Source organism: Schistocerca cancellata, chromosome 4 (genome assembly GCF_023864275.1).
Source record: "Schistocerca cancellata isolate TAMUIC-IGC-003103 chromosome 4, iqSchCanc2.1, whole genome shotgun sequence".
Lineage (NCBI taxonomy): Eukaryota > Metazoa > Arthropoda > Insecta > Orthoptera > Acrididae > Schistocerca > Schistocerca cancellata.
Window position 1 is genome coordinate 437,553,960 of NC_064629.1, and position 21,477 is coordinate 437,575,436.

Here is a 21,477-nt window from a genome sequence, read left to right on the forward strand (position 1 = left end):
CTCGCAATCACACTTGAACAAAACTAACCGCGTGGTTCAAAGTGTGTTGTTTACAAACCGCAGAAACAAAAGAATACCGACCATTGCATTCCAAGGATAGCAACACACTTGGGAGTTAAAAAAAAAACCTAACGTACAATGTAGGGGCTATAAAGATCTAAAATACATGTAGAAAAGTGGGTGACAGAAAAGTGAGTGTGGAACATAAACACACATGGTAGGAAAATGCTCGAAAAAATTTTTTTTCAGCAAAGTCCTTTTCAGAGTACTTAAATAAAACCTTAATATATCGAAATATGATGAAAACCGAAAATCGATTTTTTTTTCAACCTGAACCGAGGTGTGGTCCCCTTAATCAAGAAAACCATTTTCTTGCGGTGCTCTGTCCAGTGGTATTATACCCATACATGGCATAAATGTTTTTGGATGCCCTTGTCATTGACCTCAAACAGAAGAATATGTTGGAAACATTCAGATTTCTCCATTTGATACTCAATTTTGTAGCATCCACAGGCCCACTCACTATCTCGCAAATGTCAGAATGACGGTACGTAAATTTGGATAGCAACAGTGAACTACAAATAAAAAATGACAGTTGATAAAAAAAAAACATAACAACAACAACAGGAAAATGAACATGCATAACAAAAGCACTATGAACTTCTGCACCAACCTAATACCAAACAGTGTGAGAAAAATGAAAAGTACAGGCTGCTAAATGAGCAGTGGCCCACTGCACCCAACTGCACATCACACAGGTACAACCAAAACTGGAGGAATGTGGAAGCCTTCTTAGAAAACCAATAAGAGTATGATTTTTTCCTCGGCCTTCATATTTTTGTTGTGGTTGAATAAGTATGTGGATATTATTGTCCAGCAACTTCCTCATTCTGGCACTGTAGAAAAATTTCTGTCAATTTATGTACCCACATATGAACTCTGTGGTTAATATCTAGGGCTTTTTGATGCCTCAAGCTTTAAAGCATCTTTATGCAGCATGTAGGTAGTTAACACCATACAGAAGTTCTAAGAGGTGACATATAGTTACGTAAATTTAATTATGTTTGTGTTGTTGTAAACCTCTTCATAGTACATTGGTGTTGCAATTTTCTGTAATATTAGTGTAGCTGCAGTCTAGACTGTGTGTTAGGAAAAGTAGGGCAAAGCTGGGTACCTTAAATTCTAATTTATCTTAAATATTTTCAGTGATCACAGTGTTCGTAAGTTAAGGTTATTTATATTTCTTTTATATTCAGCATTATAGTAATCTGGTTTCAGCATAAAAATAAACTGTGTTTCCAACAATCTAAAAAAGTTTTCGACCAATTTACTTCAGATTTTATGCAGTGATGTGATAAACATTTGAATAGGCTACTTCATCAAGGCTGCTTCTTACCACTGAGGGAACTGCAACTAATGAGTGCCTATCCTGATTCTGTGGACACCATTTTTGAGACACACACCAGAATTACCAGAATTTTCCAATGTTTCATTTACTTTCCTCAGGTCACGAAGGAAAGCCTCTGTGGCTATCATAAAATAAGTTTTTCTTTTTAGAGTGTATGAAGTTTTATGTAGGTAGTATGTAGTTATACATGATCATCTTTCTATAAAAGATGGCATGAATTTTTATAATGCTGTTATATCAATGTAACTATTTCTTTTTTGGATGTATAAAAAAAGTTGTGTGTGGTGATATTGCATCGACACTGTAATCGTTTAATCTATTCCCTACTAGTGGAAATGTTGGTATCATGTAGATACTTTTGTTATATTGTTTCTTGATTCCTTTATTGCCACTCTTAACGAAATCCAGTGATGTTTGTTGTTAATTTTGGGTACCAGTTATTTTGGTAAGCAGATGGGAAAAGGAAAGCACTTAAAACATTTTGATGTATTGTCAGTTCATTTGGTGAATGCAATTTACAGTGGAAGCAAAGTCACAAGGTGCAAGTTTCATATTGTTATAGTTATTGGAAATGGTGCAATGTTTGCCTGCCTGTAAGTCATAGTCAAGTCTGAGGGTGTCATTGTGGAAAGTCAGCAAATATTGACAGCTGTTTGAAAAGGGAGGGCAAAAATTTCATTGATAATGCTATACTTAAAAGCAGTCATTTACAGCCCTTTTCTTAAAAAAATTGTGTGTTTCTTTTCTATTTTTTCTTTTACCAACTAAAAGGATGATTATCATTTTAGGATAAGTGAAGAAAACTTCTGGCGGAACTACTTCTATCGTGTGAGCCTTATCCGTCAGGCTAATGAGTTGTCATCAATGGTCCAGGAACAGGGTGAGAATGCTTCAAAGCCTGGCAGTGTTGACGTTGCTGAACCAACTGGTACGTGAATGTTCTGCGTTCCACTTTTATTTTAATGTGAATGGATCTTAATAGCTGAAGTTACACTGCTTTGTTTACAATTGTAAGTGTTGTTGTTGGTTTCCAAGTTCTAACAGATAATGAAAGCTTAAGTGTTAGAAAATGAAGCAGTTGCTTTCTTTGTTGAATTGAAGTATTTTGTAATGGTAGTAGTTAAACTGCTACGATGTTAAAAGTATTTTGCTAAAAGAGAGATGCATGCAGTGAAATGGCATAGAATTTCCTAATTTCATTGTTAGTCATTGAAAGTGTGCATTATTTCTGACAACTTCACACTTTCTTTGACTATCAGACATCAAAAACAGATTTGGCAAAACCTCGAAAATATTATGCATTAATTGTAGATGTAGACGAAACCTACATAGATTATTTGTCCTATTTTTGTTAATTTCTAGTACCAAATATTTGCTTTATAATGTGCCTTTAACATTTTAAATTGGTTTTCAGGTCATTCCTCTGTATGTGGGCAGTTTGTAGGCTTCAGGGAAATGGTTGTTAAGGCACCCTAAAATGTGTTGAAACCAGCCCAAGCAATAACCTAAACAAATTTTATGAGTCTGTAAAAAAATTTCATCAGTTGCCAGACATCAAGAATTTAGTGACCTCCATAAATTTTACCACAGCCTCTTGCTCCATACTAACAGTTGTTGCCATGTTTGTCAGCATATATTCTCTATTTTATAGTTTACAATTGGTGAAGTTATAATTTTCTTTCCCACAAAACTGTATATGATAATTAGCATTAATCAGGTATAGGGCCATACGCTATACACTCCTGATATTCCACCCCTCCTCCCAGAGAGAGAGAGAGAGAGAGAGAGAGAGAGAGAGAGAGAGAGAGAGAGAGCGCTGGGGGAGGTGAGTGTGTGTCCATATGCAAGTGCTTGAATTTATGATATTTCAATAAAACGTAAAACTGTTACCAATATGAAGATTGTTCTGAACACCACAGCGCTTTACTAGGCGTGGTATTGTTGGGAATGGTATGCCATTGTCTTCCTCCACTCTCTGAACTGACATATCCAGTGGTAGTTTTCACATAAACAAACTTCGTCAGAGGTGAAACAACTGCCAAGTGATGGATGAAAATCCTAAGATTGACTGGGGATCAAACCCAATACCTTTGTATTTGTAGTTTGGCACTTCAAACAGAGACTGTATAGCTTGGTGGGTCAGTGGTACATTAAAATAAAAAAGGCCAGTCAAGCTGTGTGGTGCCAAAGCTAAATAGGGAATGATTAGTTCTAGAAACTGCAGTTTCTGTATCGCCTGGGATTGCTGAATGTCCCAGTGGGTAGAATGGAGAGGTCAGTGCTCCTGAAGTGAAGTTATGTAACACAAGCCTTATGATGAGTAAAGAAAGAGGAATACAGTATTAAGACAAGTAATAAAAATATGTAACCAAACTGTGTGTTGGCAGGAGACAACTGCAAAACACTACTGAATTAGTCATTGAATAAGAAAACTATTGGTGCCAGATTTATAAGAGAGCAGAGTAGTTTTAGCAGATGTGGAGTAGGTACAGTGATGATGATGCACAATAATTACTGGTCAAACCATGTCACTGGATTGAACTTATTTTGTTGTGAGGCCACAAAGAAAAGTATGTTAAGAGGCCAGACAGAACACCCACTTACAACATGTCAATAAACAAATGCAAGCAAAGACCATAGTTGCTAGATGTCACAGCCAGAAGGTCTTTTTCCTTCTTCTTGAAAAAGACAAGTGTGTTGGAAGAAAAGGACTCGAGGATTGTTTTGGAAACCATGACCAAGGATCACCATGAAAACAGTAAGACATGATAGGAAGTGGTGTTTACAGCAATCTCTCTTGATTTCATTTTTGTTGTCCCCCCCCCCCCCCATTGTTTCCTGTTATTATCTGTTGCTAAATGTCTAAATACTTCCTCCCAATGAACAGTCACATTTACTGTTTAGTAAAATGTTCATAATCTTCATATCAGGTTATGAACAGGACCATTCATATAAAAATAGTGAATTTGACATAATATTGGCTCTGATACTCCAGCGAGGCAGTATCTCTGTTGTCCATTAGGCCCTCGGAATTAAGATGATAAGAGTTGTGTAGATGAGTTGTAAATTGATTTCTAGGAATTCTGCAAATAATGTACATTACAAAGATTTCAGAGTAACTTGGCCTATTGTCATGTTTACTACTTAAGAAGTTTGTTTGCACATCAAATTTACTGCACAGTGTCACAGTGGCAAATAACATCACAGTGCATGTTTACTTGGAGTCGGACAGATGAAGGTTCTCAAATAAGTGGCAACGGTAAGTTGCATGATGACAAATAATATCACACAGAAATGTACTTAGCTTACATGGAGATATTAACACAGTGTAAAAAGATGATAACTTAGAAGTGCTGCTTGATAGATGTTTAGCCACAAACTCAACTACGAACTATAGTACATTCCAGATTAACTGCATTTTCTAGAAATCTTGCATAGGTCTTGTGCAAGTGCAAGTTGGTCCCAAACTGAAAAAATTTGTTGGCTTCAGACTACTTGAAGAACATACTATGATCACAAAAAGCACATAATAATTTGAAAAATGCCTAAGTTAGATTTTTCCATTTTGGATGAACTGTAAATATTAACAGTAACGCGGTTTATGAACTATGTGACAGTTGAAGAATATGAAACAGTTTTACCCATCCGTGTTAAAAATACCACATTTACAGGTACAAGCAACATATTGTTAATTACAGTACATTATGCAGAATTATTAATTAATGCTTTAGTCAATCAGTGAATTATGTCAGCTTTTGCATAAAATCCAGGCCAACAAAAGTGTGATGATGATAAAGGTTGGAATCCGAAAAGCACAGAGGCAAAATCTGCTGTAGCGCATCCAGTGCTGGGAGCTGCAGCTGTAGCTGTGAACCAAGCTGGTACGAGTGGATGATGGAGGAGGAGGGGGGGGGGGGGGGGGGAGGGGGCAGGAGGCTTCAGAGAAAGGGAGCTGCAAAGTTAACAAGTTCGTAATTATGACATCTGTACTGTGTAGTACACTAGGTCAGTGGCCAGCTGGCTTCTGAGTTCTGCTGGGCTGGCAGCTAGCACACCCCGATTTGCTGACACAGAGCCTTTGCCATGCGCCAGAGTCCACATTTTGTAAGCTGGCAGCAAGAATTCTATGTGAGCATTGTGCACTCTCGATGCCATATCAGTTGCACTGCCGTGGCCCCGGATGGTGACTTGGCTGCATCACAGCGAGTGGAGTCCGCCACAATAAACCAAGTGTGCATGGAGAGTGACCTACTGCCCCCCGGGGCAGGAGTTGGGCGTGCTGCTGGAGAATACCAGTGAGGGACTCAGTGTGTAGAGCTGTTGCCCTGCCGTGGCCTCGAACTGGTGATGAATACAGGCAGTTCCAAGTAGTGATATCGCTTGGCACAGCCTCGGCATCCAGGTAGGGCTGTGAGACTAAGAATAAGCCCAGTAAAATTCGGTAACGGTATGCTTGTTGAGCATGTGCACTTTTAACAGTTGTGTATCCTGAAATGCCACTACCAGTGTGGAACTCTGCCTTGCCCCTTGCTGCACAAACTCCTGCACTATCGCTCAGCTCGGTCTCACAAAAGTGACAGTCATAGTGTAGTAGAAAGTTCAATGATTTGTATATTTTGATTAACAAGATTTCCAGTAAAACTAGATACAGCACTGGAGTCAGCATACTGAAAACAATGCCTTGAATAATGAATCCAAGTGGGGAAAGAATAGTAAAGGTATTCAGATATTTCTGTACCTGCCACATGTATATTACTTGGAAAATATACATAAATTGAAAAATAAGTAAAGAAAACAAAAATTATTAGCAGGTGTGCAATAAGAATGGATAGGAGAGTTCTGCTGGCTCTGTTTAAGCAAGGGTACTAAAAGTCCTCAGATTTCCTTTTCCAAATTTGGGTATTGCGTTTCTGTTAGCTCAAGTCTCTTGTTAATGTAACTTACAGTGTAAGCTGTGATTCGCTCCCTGAGAAGGAGCAGGATAAACAGAGATTGTATCAAGAAAACTTTTTACTCAACTGCATTACAAGGTTCACATATTAGTATAGGGCAGCAGATTGTCCCCATGACACAATTAGCAGAGAATCTAATCTCCAGAGACAGATTCAGATAAAACTAATGACTGCATTTTAGGACACAAGGACAAAGCCACAAACTGCAGCTCTGGAGGTGAAGAGACGTTAGACAGTTAGTCATAAATAAATATCACCTTGAAACAAAAAAAAGTCAAATTAGGACTATGAAACTTGGTGATGGTGTTTGTCCTTCTCACATATTCAGTCTTCAGTCCACCACTTTTTTTCCTCTTGATGACTGACTTGGTGGAAACCTTGGTTGTAGAAATCTATATCTTGGCTGTTCAAGAAATGATCCACCTACAAAATTACCATCTCATCATACTTGGATGGTGCTACGCAATGGGTTTGTCATCCTGGAAAACAGATAGAAATCAGGAGAATATGAGAGGGTGAGGCAAAATTTGATAGCCCAAAGAAACAGCATATGTGACTCATGTGCAGAATGAGGTGGGGGCACTGTCATGGAGCAAAAGCACCCCCTTGTACAGTCTCCTAACATGATGTGTCGTAACAGCTTCCCACATCCTTGTCAAGGAATTTCCACAGCATTTGCCTGTGTTGATTTGCCCCTTGTGAACATAGGCTGTTGCACAACACCATGGCATCCCCAAAAACACTCTCCATCATCTTGCTTGAGGGATGGTTGTGAATCCACATGTTACTGCCGACTGCTTTGCTCCTTGGTCTCATGGTCATTGTGATGTATCCAGTATTAATCCATGATGACTGCGATACTGAAAAAGTGATTTTGATTGGCCCGAGGCACCTGCCACAATTTAGTTGCTGCCTTGATGTTGTGGGTGTTTTGAATAGGTGTAAACAGTTACAGAACCCAGTAGGTAATGTTATTCATCATGTTCAAAATTTTGTGCAAAATGTCAAAATTGACGAATTACCAATTTTAATTTTTTCCACTTTCACCTTGATTTTGATACGCTGATCTAAAAGTGACGGTTTGTCCATGTCTCTTGAAATCTTCAGTTTGTCAAGGTTTTTCATAAATGTTCTGCTACTTTGTTCTTTATCATTCAGACTTATTTGACCTCACTGTATGATGGTGCATCATTGCTGTACAGATCCACCAACTCAGCATGAATTTTGCAGCTGTGTTCCCCTTCAAATGCAGGAAACAAATTACTGGACAGTACTCCCCTTCATCAGTGGACTGCAACATTTTGTATGGGCTGCTGTAGCAAAGTGTTACGGTACTGTGCTGTAGGGATTTCAGTGTGTACTAGGACTGCAGAGAGAGATACCTACAAACAAACAAAAATTGGTTATATAACTTTCTTGTGTTAATTAGAAAGTTGAACAACACTCCAAAGAGTGCATTAATTCTTAACTGTTTGAATGAGCTGTCACTGAATTGAATTTACTGAACATAATGTACTTAACAGCAATACTTTTCATTTATCTGACAACTTTTAAATAATAACAATGCAGTGCAAGTAACTTCGCATATGACATTTGGACTTGTAGGCTGTAAAGACCGTGAGACAATCCTGTAATTGTCCACCAAATTATGATTTCATTTGCCTCATCACCATGGGATTGCAGCAGTAATTATCTTTTATGTTCTGAAATTAGATGCTATAACATGACCTGTCTCCTTTTCACTTTGTATCTTCTGACACAATAATCATTGGATGCAATATGTGCATGTTTTGATGTATGTGGTTTTTCACAATTTCTTCAACTACCTTGATTGTGGGGACCTGTTCTTTAATTACAATTAAATGGCCTGGTAATTCCTGTCAGGAAGCAGAACTGACATAAAAAGAAATCTTTTAATACCACTCATCAACTTTTCAATGTTGTATTTGTTGTATGTGTTGTTTTTCTTTTCTTTCTTTTTTTTATGTCTCTTTTACAAAAATCACCAATATATTCTCCATCTCACTATGAGGCATGTCAACATCTCCCTGATGAAGACATATTCAGATGCAGAATCTTTTTTCACTTCCACTGTTACTGTTTCTTAATTCATTATGTATATTTACAGTGTTATACAGTTGTACAAGAATCTTGTTCTGCTGAAGGAGTTTAATGTGATCAGATTGGTAATTTTGTGCAGTATAGTGACATAAAACCAGAAATTAAGGATTGTATCAAAGACTAGGGTTAACAGACATTCTAGATAATCAGTGGAGTGTGTCAAATAGTTTCAGTTATCACATAGTGTAAATCTTCCTCAACATTTATGAGCTATACCTATACTTATCAGCAATCTGTGCAGATGTGTGTAATAGTGAGAACCATATGCTGTCTGTTAATGCATTGCTTGATGTAACAAACTGCATAGTGCTTAAAATTACACAGTACATTACTTGAATGAAATTATCTTCTTGTCTACATTTTCACAGCCAAATTTACATGCAATTTTGAAAGTCTGTAAGTGGTCAAAATTCCATTTTTTCATCAGAACAACATGATTTATTTATATCTTGGTGTTTCTTATCTGATCAGCCATTCCACTGCAGATAGTATTTATAGATATGATTCATTATTCTACATCTACATTTATACTCCGCAAGCCACCCAACGGTGTGATTACCTCCCTTTTCTGTTCCAGTCGCGTATGGCTCGAGGGAAGAACAACTGTCTGAAAGCCTCCGTGCGCGCTCAAATCTCTCTAATTTTACATTCGTGATCTCCTCGGGAGGTATAAGTAGGGGGAAGCAATATATTCGATACCTCATCCAGAAACGCACCCTCTTGAATCCTGGCGAGCAAGCTAAACCGCGATGCAGAGCGCCGCTCTTGCAGAGTCTGCCACTTGAGTTTGCTAAACATCTCCGTAACGCTATCATGGTTACCAAATAACCCTGTGACGAAACGCGCCACTCTTCTTTGGATCTTATCTATCTCCTCCGTCAACCCGATCTGGTATGGATCCCACACTGATGAGCAATACTCAAGTATAGGTCGAACGAGTGTTTTGTAAGCCACCTCCTATGTTGATGGACTACATTTTCTAATGACTCTCCCAATGAATCTCAACCTGGTACCCGCCTTACCAACAATTAATTTTATATGATCATTCCACTTCAAATCGTTCCGCATGCATACTCCCAGATATTTCACAGAAGTAACTGCTACCAGTGTTTGTTTCGCTATCATATAATCATACAATAAAGGATCCTTCTTCCTATGTATTCACAATACAATACATTACATTTGTCTATGTTAAGGGTCAGTTGACACTCCCTGCACCATGTGCCTATCCGCTGCAGATCTCCCTGCATTTCGCTACAATTATCTAATTCTGCAACTTCTCTGTATACTACAGCATCATCCGCGAAAAGCCGCATGGAACTTCCGACACTATCTACTGGGTCATTTATATATATACAGGGTGTTTCAAAAATGACCGGTATATTTGAAAAGGCAATAAAAACTAAATGAGCAGCGATAGAAATACACCGTTTGTTGCAATATGCTTGGGACAACAGTACATTTTCAGGCAGACAAACTTTCAAAATTACAGTAGTTACAATTTTCAACAACAGATGGCGCTGCGGTCTGGGAAACTCTATAGTACGATATTTTCCACATATCCACCATGCGTAGCAATAATATGGCGTAGTCTCTGAATGAAATTACCCGAAACCTTTGACAACGTGTCTGGCGGAATGGCTTCACATGCAGATGAGATGTACTGCTTCAGCTGTTCAATTGTTTCTGGATTCTGGCGGTACACCTGGTCTTTCAAGTGTCCCCACAGAAAGAAGTCATAGGGGTTCATGTCTGGCGAATAGGGAGGCCAATCCACGCCACCTCCTATATGTTTCGGATAGCCCAAAGCAATCACACAATCATCGAAATATTCATTCAGAAAATTAAAGACGTCGGCCGTGCGATGTGGCCGGGCACCATCTTGCATAAACCACGAGGTGTTCGCAGTGTCGTCTAAGGCAGCTTCTACCGCCACAAATTCACGAAGAATGTCCAGATAGCGTGATACAGTAATCGTTTCGGATCTGAAAAATGGGCCAATGATTCCTTTGGAAGAAATGGCGGCCCAGACCAGTACTTTTTGAGGATGCAGGGACGATGGGACTGCAACATGGGGCTTTTCGGTTCCCCATATGCGCCAGTTCTGTTTATTGACGAAGCCGTCCAGGTAAAAATAAGCTTCGTCAGTAAACCAAATGCTGCCCACATGCATATCGCCGTCATCAATCCTGTGCACTATATCGTTAGCGAATGTCTCTCGTGCAGCAATGGTAGCGGCGCTGAGGGGTTGCCGCGTTTGAATTTTGTATGGATAGAGGTGTAAACTCTGGCGCATGAGACGATACGTGGATGTTGGCGTCATTTGGACCGCAGCTGCAACATGGCGAATGGAAACCCGAGGCCGCTGTTGGATCACCTGCTGCACTAGCTGCGCGTTGCCCTCTGTGGTTGCCGTACGCGGTCGCCCTACCTTTCCAGCACGTTCATCCGTCACGTTCCCAGTCCGTTGAAATTTTTCAAACAGATCCTTTATTGTATCGCTTTTCGGTCCTTAGGTTACATTAAACCTCCGTTGAAAACTTCGTCTTGTTGCAACAACACTGTGTTCTAGGCAGTGGAATTCCAACACCAGAAAAATCCTCTGTTCTAAGGAATAAACCATGTTGTCTACAGCACACTTGTACGTTGGGAACAGCACACGCTTACAGCAGAAGTCGACGTACAGAATGGCGCACCCACAGACTGCGTTGTCTTCTATATCTTTCACATCACTTGCAGCGCCATCTGTTGTTGAAAATTGTAACTATTGTAATTTCAAAAGTTTGTCTGCCTGAAAATGTACTGTTGTCCCAAGCATATTGCAACAAACGGTGTATTCCTATCGCTGCTCGTTTAGTTTTTATTGCCGTTTCAAATATACCGGTCATTTTTGAAACACCCTGTATATTGTGAAAAGCAATGGTCCCATAACACTCCCCTGTGGCACGCCAGAGGTTACTTTAACGTCTGTAGACGTCTCTCCATTGATAACAACATGCTGTGTTCTGTTTGCTAAAAACTCTTCAATCCAGCCACACAGCTGGTCTGATATTCCGTAGGCTCTTACTTTGTTTATCAGGCGACAGTGCGGAACTGTATCGAACGCCTTCCGGAAGTCAAGGAAAATAGCACCTACCTGGGAGCCTGTATCTAATATTTTCTGGGTCTCATGAACAAATAAAGCGAGTTGGGTCTCACACGATCGCTGTTTCCAGAATCCATGTTGATTCCTACACAGTAGATTCTGGGTTTCCAAAAATGACATGATACTCGAGCAAAAAACATGTTCTAAAATTCTACAACAGATGGAAGTCAGAGATATAGGTCTATAGTTTTGCGCATCTGCTCGACGACCCTTCTTGAAGACTGGGACTACCTGTGCTCTTTTCCAATCATTTGGAACCTTCCGTTCCTCTAGAGACTTGCGGTACATGGCTGTTAGGGAGGGGGGGGGGGGGGGGGAGGGAGAGTTCTTTCACGTACTCTGTGTAGAATCGAATTGGTATCCTGTCAGGTCCAGTGGACTTTCCTCTGTTGAGTGATTCCAGTTGCTTTTCTATTCCTTGGACACTTATTTCGATGTCAGCCATTTTTTCATATGTGCGAGGATTTAGAGAAGGAACTGCAGTGCGGTCTTCCTCTGTGAAACAGCTTTGGAAACAGGTGTTTAGTATTTCAGCTTTATGCGTGTCATGCTCTGTTTCAATGCCATCATCATCCCAGAGTGTCTGGATATGCTGTTTCGAGCCACTTACTGATATAACGTAAGACCAGAACTTCCTAGGATTTTCTGTCAAGTCGGTACATAGAATTTTACTTTCGAATTCACTGAACACTTCACGCATAGCCGTCCTTACGCTAACTTTGACATCGTTTAGCTTCTGTTTGTCTGAGAGGTTTTGGCTGTGTTTAAATTTGCATTGAAGCTCACTTTGCTTTCGCAGTAGTTTCCTAACTTTGTTGTTGAACCACGGTGGGTTTTTCCCGTCCCTCACAGTTTTACTCGGCACATACCTGTCTAAAACGTACTTTACGATTGCCTTGAACTTTTTCCATAAACACTCAGCATTGTCAGTGTCGGAACAGAAATTTTCGTTTTGATCTGTTAGGTAGTCTGAAATCTGCCTTCTATTACTCTTGCTAAACAGATAAACCTTCCTCCCTTTTTTTATATTCCTATTAACTCCCATATTCAGGGGTGCTGCAATGGCCTTATGATCACTGATTCCCTGTTCTGCACTTACAGAGTCGAAAAGTTTGGGTCTGTTTGTTATCAGTAGATCCATTGGGACACATGTCCATTTCTTACACCTTCAGATTTAGCAGAGTGTCACCTTCAGCTCTTAATGGTGATATTCTGGCAAATGTGTACAGTTTAGCATACAGCAACTGTGTACTTTGAAAAAGTTTCTTCATTGCTTGTTGCTGGGGCAAAATTTCACATTACGACATTACCATTATTCTCAGCTGAGAAGTAAACATTTTTTATAGTGGTTTGATCCTTTTATTTACTGTTCCATCAGCATTTCTGTAGTCTCCTGATCTTTCAACGAAAAGTGTTTTGTCGTGAGAGTTCAGTTCGTCTCTGAAAATTACTGGATTGTAACTCATGTCCTGTTCTGGTCTTCATCACAATTAGCTTTTTCTAAAATAATTGTGTTTATTAGATATTAAGATTTTAAAAAATAATGTTGTAGATTACAGAAGTAAAAATAAAATTTCTAAGTTTTATGATGTAAGCATGTACACAGTTTCATGGGCTTTTCAATTTTAACTTTTGTTTCAAAGCTTATTTCTATATCTCTCTACTGTAAAAGTGTCATCCCAGTAATTAATTTACTGACAATGTGTCATAACATATTTTACAACTGTATTGTATTTTTTGTTACCAAAACAGGCGCACATAGCTCTGGTAGTGCCTCCTACTTGTACTGAAGGTTATTTAGTGGATTGTCAAAATATACTGACTCCTCATTGTAGATATGTGTAAGAATTCCTTTGCTGATTAAATTGCTTGCCCTCTCATGTGGGAATGAATTCTTATCCATCATTGGGACTGTTGTTGCTGGATTTCATCCTCTAACCAGTATTGTTCCTCAATTTCAAAGCTGTGCACACAAAATCTGTCATATCATTCTATAGCAATCTTGCAGTTTGTGACAAACACTCAGGTGCTTTGTGTACTGCAGTGTGGTAAAGCATTTAATTTGCAGAGTTGTTTTGACACATTTTTTGTACAATACTGTATACACTCATTAGCATTTTGTCTTTTAATTGTAAAGCCTTCCACAAAATAGTGATATGAAAAATTGTATCTCGGTCCAACTGTGTCTTTTTCATTATTTTCTCACCAGTCAGTCCTTTCGAAGGTGTGATGTTACACTAACACAAATTTGCAGCTGATTACCCAAGTTACTTCTTGATTTGTGAAGTGGATTCTCCAATCATTATGTACACAACTCTCTGAACACGTGTGCCATTTTTAAACTTGGTGATAGCTGAAATCCTCATCTCTTGTGAAGAGTGATTCTTTGTCTGCTTTTTTGAGTCCTGCATACACAGTAATTTGGACCTATATTCACGGCTGTTTCTATGAAATGGTGAAGTACTGGTGTAGCTCCCTCTTATTTCTTTACAGTGTGTGAAGAGAGTGTCTGCCATACAGATGACTTGTTTGAAAGCTAGTGCAATGTTTAAATATGAAAAATCTTCTAGACTCTTTGGCATTTACTGTTTAAATCATTGCACTGTTTTATTAGTTATTTTCCAGCTTTAACTTAAGAAAGCAACTTTCTCTTTGGAACAAAGAGACTGATGGAACAGTTTACTAGGTAACTATAGCTCCCAACTGAAACAAAAATCAGAAATAATAGGGTGCATGCAGTACACAATTTCTTCTTGATTTTTGGAAGACAGCATAAAATCAAGTTACCATAGTTTAATACCGTGCTGTATGTAATAAACTTTCAAATAGAAAGTTGTTTAGACACTTCCTTCATATTAATTAAAGATTTAATGCCAAACAGTCATAATTTTTGTTCTTGTGCAATTAATGTTTATAAATGAAAGCAGTAACAATGGGGGAACAACAACAACAACAACAACATAGGTGTCATAAGAACTAGAAAGATTATATATATTGTGGAACTGGAATGGCAGAGGAGTTATTAATGTGTCAGAAAAGTTTCTACCATAATGATGCATGCAGTTAGGCATTTCTACAAGACCATGACAAGAAATTCTTCTCTAGGAATTACTGGCACTCCTCCATAAAAGACAATCATCAAACTATCATAAATATGTAATCAGCTGTCTGTAATATTATTACTTACTTTTTGAAGTGGAAAGAAATGTTCCCAGCATAACTGACAGGTCTGAGGGAAATACAGAACGTTGCTGGAACTCTTTTTCTGGCTGATTAACAAAGAAAGTGCCCTGCAATTAAAGGCAAAGCTTACATGTCCCTTATGGACACAGTTGCTCATGAATTTTGGCCTTAAAAACAGCACCACCTACAACAATGACATTGTGACAGCAGTGACACACAATGCTGCACTTTGTAGTTCAGGATAGAGAACACATTATTTGAATTGCTGAGCATCTCAGGATTACACCACTAAAAGAATTCATGAATTACTAGTAAATATTCATTTTTTCATACTTTCCTGTTTGTTTATTTCTTCTACATTATACACAGTAATTATGCTGCAAACAGTTTATTTTGTATAAAGGATTCAATCACTTAATTTCGCTTAGCACCATTCAGTGTGCACTATTACTTCATGGGGTAATGCTAAAACACTGTACTAGGCTTCAAATATGCACCTGACAATCCAGATACAGATTTTTCTGTGATTTCCCTAAACTGCCAAAGGAAAAGTCTGGTATGGTTCCTTTGAAAAGAATACTGGCACTATCTTTACCACTCTCTCTCTCTCTCTCTCTCTCTCTCTCTCTCTCTCTCTGTCTCTCTCATGACCCCATCGCTTGTATACTATGTGAAACCCTAATGCTGCTCCCTCTTCTTTCTGTGAGTATTTGATTTGCCATTTGGTGAGAAGTGAAGCTGAAGGTGTGCTGTGGAAGCTGATCCCTCTCTGTGTTATATGAAAAATTACAATTTTTGTGTAACTCAAGTGATTCTATATACCAAACAGAAAATCGTTGAGTTACAAAAAAAATTGTTTTTGGGTCTTGTTAGGAAGAAGTTGTAAGCTCGTACGCAATTCATTGTCACATTTCATGTTCGTAACAGTTTGTTTCATTTAATATAATTTGATTTTGTTATGTTAAATGTACCACTACATTGAATACTATTATGTACAAATCATACTGGCTATAAAACCTGGCCAAAAAAAAATACTGTGCACTAAATGAGAGGAAATGGTTCAACAAATCATTATTGTGTCTACATAGAGCGGTATTGAATACGATGGAATATGTAAAAATTGAGTTCATTTTATGTTCACACAAATGTAATTAATGAAAGAAATTGTAACAGTAATTTGACCAACAAAATGACATACAAATACGCTCCATGTGTTCTTGTTAGAACTTATACATGTCCAACACGTATGTAAGAACTGTGTTTTAAGATTTTCATCACAACGAAGCATTTCCATGTACAGATTTTACCACATACTTCTCCAACACCTGGTAATTCCATATATTTTATATTGCTGGTGATGGTCTCCATGCATTTAAGAAGTTAATGTGTCAGTGACATGTCAGTCTTATGGCCCTTATAACTTCCTTCTAGAGTTGACTGTGTGTAAGAGTGTATTCAAGTTTTATAACTGGTGCCATCAACCACCACCCTGTAATTTTGCTGTGGAACAAAAGTATTAGTCTCACTGAAAGATTTTTATTGTTCCTGTAATGTGAATTGCACCTTGAAATAAAAATATGATGTTTTAGTTACTCTCATAGAGTGAACCTTTTCAACAGTTTTGTTTCATGATGCAAGGAAGTACATATGAAACTGCACTGCCTTTTATCTTTTAGCCTCTTGATTTTCCATCAGCAGTGTTGGGAAATATATTTTTCATTCTGTTTGCGTCATACCCTATGACACACTTCTGTGGATAATTGAAAGGGTGAGAAAAAGACAATTTTGTAGTCACAAACTGCTCACTTTATATATTATTAAGGAGAGTTTAGCTCATTTGAGTGCAGTTACCATTATGTAGACAGAAATAACTTGTAGAAATGCTGTGTAAATCATGATATCAGTGTTGTAGCTAGTGGTACAGAATAATATGCACTATTGGTAGGTAATGATACCTTTCCATATTTATTGGTTTTTTAATGTTGGAAACTGAGTAAAAGAGACTAGTAGTAGCTGTCAAATTGTATTAAGTGGCATGAATTTTAAGTTTATTTTTACAGAGTGCATGTTTTCAGTGTTTGCTTGCACTGTTTCCATTATTCACCCCCATAATTTGCTGTGAATGTCGATGTTGGCTGTTTGTCTTATGTAGCAAAACCCCAACCCCATGAAGTACCTGTTGCGGAACAAGCACCTGCAGACAGCCCCTCTCACGAGTTTGTGTCAGACACATTCCAGGCAAGTTCCAGGGACTTAGAGGAGGTTCGAGAGGGTATGAAAAAACTCGGTATGGATCCTGACAAAAGGAATGGTAAGTAAAATAACTGAGCAGACCTATTCTGTGGATAGTTGTATAGTGTAGATTAATCTTTGTTGTGCAGCTTTCACAGAATAGTATATTTGTGCATATTGCCAGTGTTCACAGTGTAAATTTTTTCTTCTGATATATATCATGTATCATATTCCCAATTTTTCCTGCCAGTTAAACAATGATGGCTACCATTACATTAGGAAATAGTTCATATCTTATTGGTTTAAGTATATATTTAACTGATAAATTTAATGCAAGGAATGCTGAACAACTGGTGTAATGAGCAGTAGGTATGCATATAACCAAGGCATTGACAGTATAGATTGCCCAAGAGTGTGTGCGACTGTGGCAATTCAGATGATAATTGTTTGACTTGCTAGTTGTTAAATAATGTTTTGTATCTCAGTTTACCCGTAACTGACATGAGATCGACTTTGCTTTTTAGTATACCACTTCAGAGGGCCAGTGCGTAGGGGGAGGGGGGAGAGGACATTTTATACAAGAACTAACTGGCAAATGTGATCTGTGTTTGTCTGGTGCTGCTAGTACTATCCCACTTTCGAGAGAGTAAGGTTTGACATTTCTTACTAAGTTTGCATGAATGAATGATTGCTTGCTGTTTTTGTGCATGGCTTTGGAATGTTGTTATCATATATTTTCAGTACTGCACATATATGAAGGAGTATTTTCCAACATTGCTTAATATTTCTGAAGACTAACACTGCTTGTTTTATCACATTCTGTCTCCATTTTTATATATGTCATGTATGTTTTTAAATACTGAGTAATGGGCTGCTGAAGTCTTGTAAGCATTTTGAAACAAAATAGAGCATGCAATGGAAATATGGCATAGTTGAACTTTTGCTGCTATTCCCAACCTAGATATGAGGACCATCAGTTTATTTCCTGTGTATTGAATTACTGACTGACTGTGACTTTCCATGACCTTATTCCATCAAAATGTCTGACAAATAGTGAATGTTGTAATTTGTGAAACAGAAATGATCTTGCAATAATATTTGTGAAGAGAATGCTAGGTGGTAGTGAAGTGCTGGCACTGAAAGCAGAGTTACTTCTAGCTTATCGTTTGTATGAATGATTAATATTTTTACAGTTTATGAAAACTGTCTCATAAAGATGAACTTCTGGTTCCATTGCTTGGGAAATTCGAAAATAATGAAAGGCATTGTATGACATTTTACTGCAATATACATATTGTGGAGAAAGAGCCAATGCTTTGCGAAGTCATCACTGCCACGTGTGGCTTGCCTTCCTTGTCTTCTCAAGTTAAGTAATCTTGTTATGATGTACTGAGAAATTTACAACCACATTCAATGTGCACATCTCTAAATTTAATAGTAATCTCTAAATTTAAAAAGTTGTCTCGGAGAAGATGATCTGACAGTTCCAGCTGTCTGGAATCGTGTGTGTTACATTCCTAAAATTTGCCACACACACACACACACACACACACAGATTTGTCTAATATGTATTGATCCTAGTCTTCCCCCCAAGGAAAAATTTCCAGCAGTATGAGGTTCTGGCTCTCAACATGCCATCCTCAAGTTCTGTGTACTGAACTACTGATATGGACTTAAAAAAAATATTTACTCATTAGCAGTAACACAGTGACCACCATTCTGTATTGTATCTTTGGGGGGGGGGGGGGGGGGGGGTTAAAGATAAAGCCAAATGTTATGGAAGCATTAATGACCATACAGACCATCTCTTAAGTAAATCAGTTAAAAGTTACCAGTTAGTTTGTACAGTTCTGGGGACTGCACTTGATCTATAAGAGAGATGGTTCAGAACACACCCGCACACAGTATTCAGGAATATTGCATATGGAATCCTGCATGTTTAGACCAGAAGCTAAATAGTGTCTAAGAACTACCAGAAAATCTGATTTGGAAGGTGCTTCAAGAAGCTTCTCAATTAACTCTCAAAAATATGCAAGGAATTTCCATCCTCCTCCTTCTGCTCCTCTCCATTCCCATGCGTCCCCCCCCCCCCCCCCCCCCCCCACCCTCCCCTCCCAAATGTTTTGTCTGCGAGAACCTTGATTTCAAATGTTCATTACACTCTGAGGATTGTGTTTTTATGGAAGCGAAAAAAAGATGGTTATTGAAAGTAAATGTCCTCATATATTTATTTTGTCAACAAAGTAAGTACTATAGGATACTTGTAGTTTGACTACTGGGAGCAGGAGTGATAATTTTGCTTGGTGATATGTGATCTCTTGTCTCCCAACCTGCCTGGCCTGCCCCTCACACCCTTCCTTTTGCGTATGCTATTGATAAGGTGAGAGGCATAAACACACAGTACTCTGGGAAACTATGGTGCATAAATAATTTTACAGAGCTTCATGATAAAACAAAATAGTAACAGCCCTCTCTAAAACACTGTTTCATATATGTTTTAATATTTTATTACCAACAAGCATGGCCTCCCAATTTCGCAGAGAAGCAGGTGGAGGGTGACAGTCTCAGCAGAGAGGCAAAATAATTTATAGTATTAGACCAAGGTATTTGTGTGTCCAGAGAAATAGAAGAAAGGTACTTTCAAGGTTTCAGATGGAAGATGTCGCATCCAGATATCACACTAAAAGAAGGGAACCTGAATGTACATCTTGCCCCATCCTGCTCTCTTTTATTCAGGACCCTGAATGACAGTTCGATGTGATCTTCGAAAAAGTCTCTCTACAGCTGTGTGCTTCTGTCCTTCAGGGCAAAAGAACTCCTTGTTTGAAGTGTTGAAATTCTCTCTCTCTCTCTCTCTCTCTCTCTCTCTCTCTCTCTTTCTCTCTTTCTCTTTCTGTCTGTCTATTGTCCTCTCTCATAACTATTATGTTTTTTCTAGCTGCATTTGGTTTTAGTTTAATTTAAAATCATAATTTATTGTGTAGATTTTGTAAACATAGATTTTTTCACTTAGTCTGACACAGATAATATATTGGCTCACAAAGTTCATTACAGTCAAGGGAGACCACAAAGTACAACTTAAGTGTGGAATTCAGGGTTAGTTCAGTTTTATTTGCAACTGTACGTGTGTGTACCTGTTCACATTCCTAGGACACACAGCTGAATAGCAGGAATTACTTGTGTACCAACTTAATGAGGTAAGTAAATACTGTTTCAGAGTTGGTCTTTATAATGTGAGTTGAGAGTTAAATTTCAAAAAATGGTACTTCCTCCTAAATGTGTACACTATTTGTGATAAGTTTAGTTAACAGAAAGTATTAATAAGTCTTTTATGGATGGGACATAAATATTTGAAAGTAATGCAAAAATGCATGTAATTTGTGCAGAAACATGATCACCTCTTTCACCTTTATTCCCATTCCATATGAAATGAAACTGGAATATATTACCTGTAAATACAAGAGTTTCATTTTTTAATGAACTGTCTTTAATGGAGAAATATAACTAACTTGTTTGACATCATGTGTGGTAAACATGGTGCACAGTTTCAGCAGTCTAGTCATTTTAGTGTGTGTGTGTGTGTGTGTGTGTGTGTGTGTGTGTGTGCGCGCGCGCACGCGTGCTACGCATATGCATGATCACCACTTACAGCCAGTAGCAATGAGATTTTTCTTATCATTTAAAACTATTTAGGGAACACATCATGAGCCCTTCTTCAAGAGAATGGAACCGTTCCTTTGTAGACATGGTATTCTAATTTAATTAAAAATATTGAATGGTTAAATAGCAATGCTTCAAAGAGGAATTAATGTAAGCTCAGTTGCTGCTAGTACAGCTTCCTTGAAAATCTGTTAAATTCATATCCATAAATCTAACTGTTCAGTTAATAGTACACTTCTCTCAGCTGGCATATAAGGGTATACAGACAAGGGTGGCATAGTGGTTCAAACAACTGGCTAGTATTTGTGAGCATCAGGGTGCTTCATCTAACTGTTTCATAAGTTTTCTATGATATTACTACAGCATTTAAAATGAATGGTATGATGATTCCTTGAAATGATAACTAAATTCCTTACTCATCCTTATTGAACTGTGATTGTCCAATCCATTTGGAAGATAAAAGAAAGTTAGCTAATTTATATGGTGCACACTGTGAAATACACTGTGGCAACTGTTTTGTGGTGACACATTTGTTCTGTTATCGGTCATGTGAAGCTGACTTACATTATTTGCTTTTTGTGAATTACAAATAATGCACTAGTGTGACATTTACAGTTAATAAAACCAAATGCAGAATGTAAGAATGCGAGAATGTAATTTAAGTAAATTCAAGTAGGTTTTATTTCAACAAAATTTATCCGTTCTTTTGGATCATGGCTAAACTGAAAGTAGTTACCTTCTACTTAGCTACTTAATAACATCCTCTGAAATGTTCG

The 21,477-nt window shown here is 38.1% G+C and overlaps 1 protein-coding gene across 5 annotated transcripts in view; it reads left to right on the forward strand.

Moving 5' to 3' along the window:
- Positions 1-21,477, forward strand: part of LOC126183206 (synapse-associated protein 1) — a 308,327-nt gene that overhangs the window by 278,430 nt on the left and 8,420 nt on the right. For 4 of the 5 annotated variants that reach the window (XM_049924981.1, XM_049924982.1, XM_049924983.1 and 1 more), the window contains exons 7-8: positions 2,197-2,336; positions 16,962-17,120. In XM_049924981.1, the coding sequence (XP_049780938.1) occupies positions 2,197-2,336; positions 16,962-17,120 (299 nt within the window). The remainder of the gene's footprint in view (positions 1-2,196; positions 2,337-16,961; positions 17,121-21,477) is intronic. The other variant, XM_049924985.1, reaches the window with a different exon arrangement.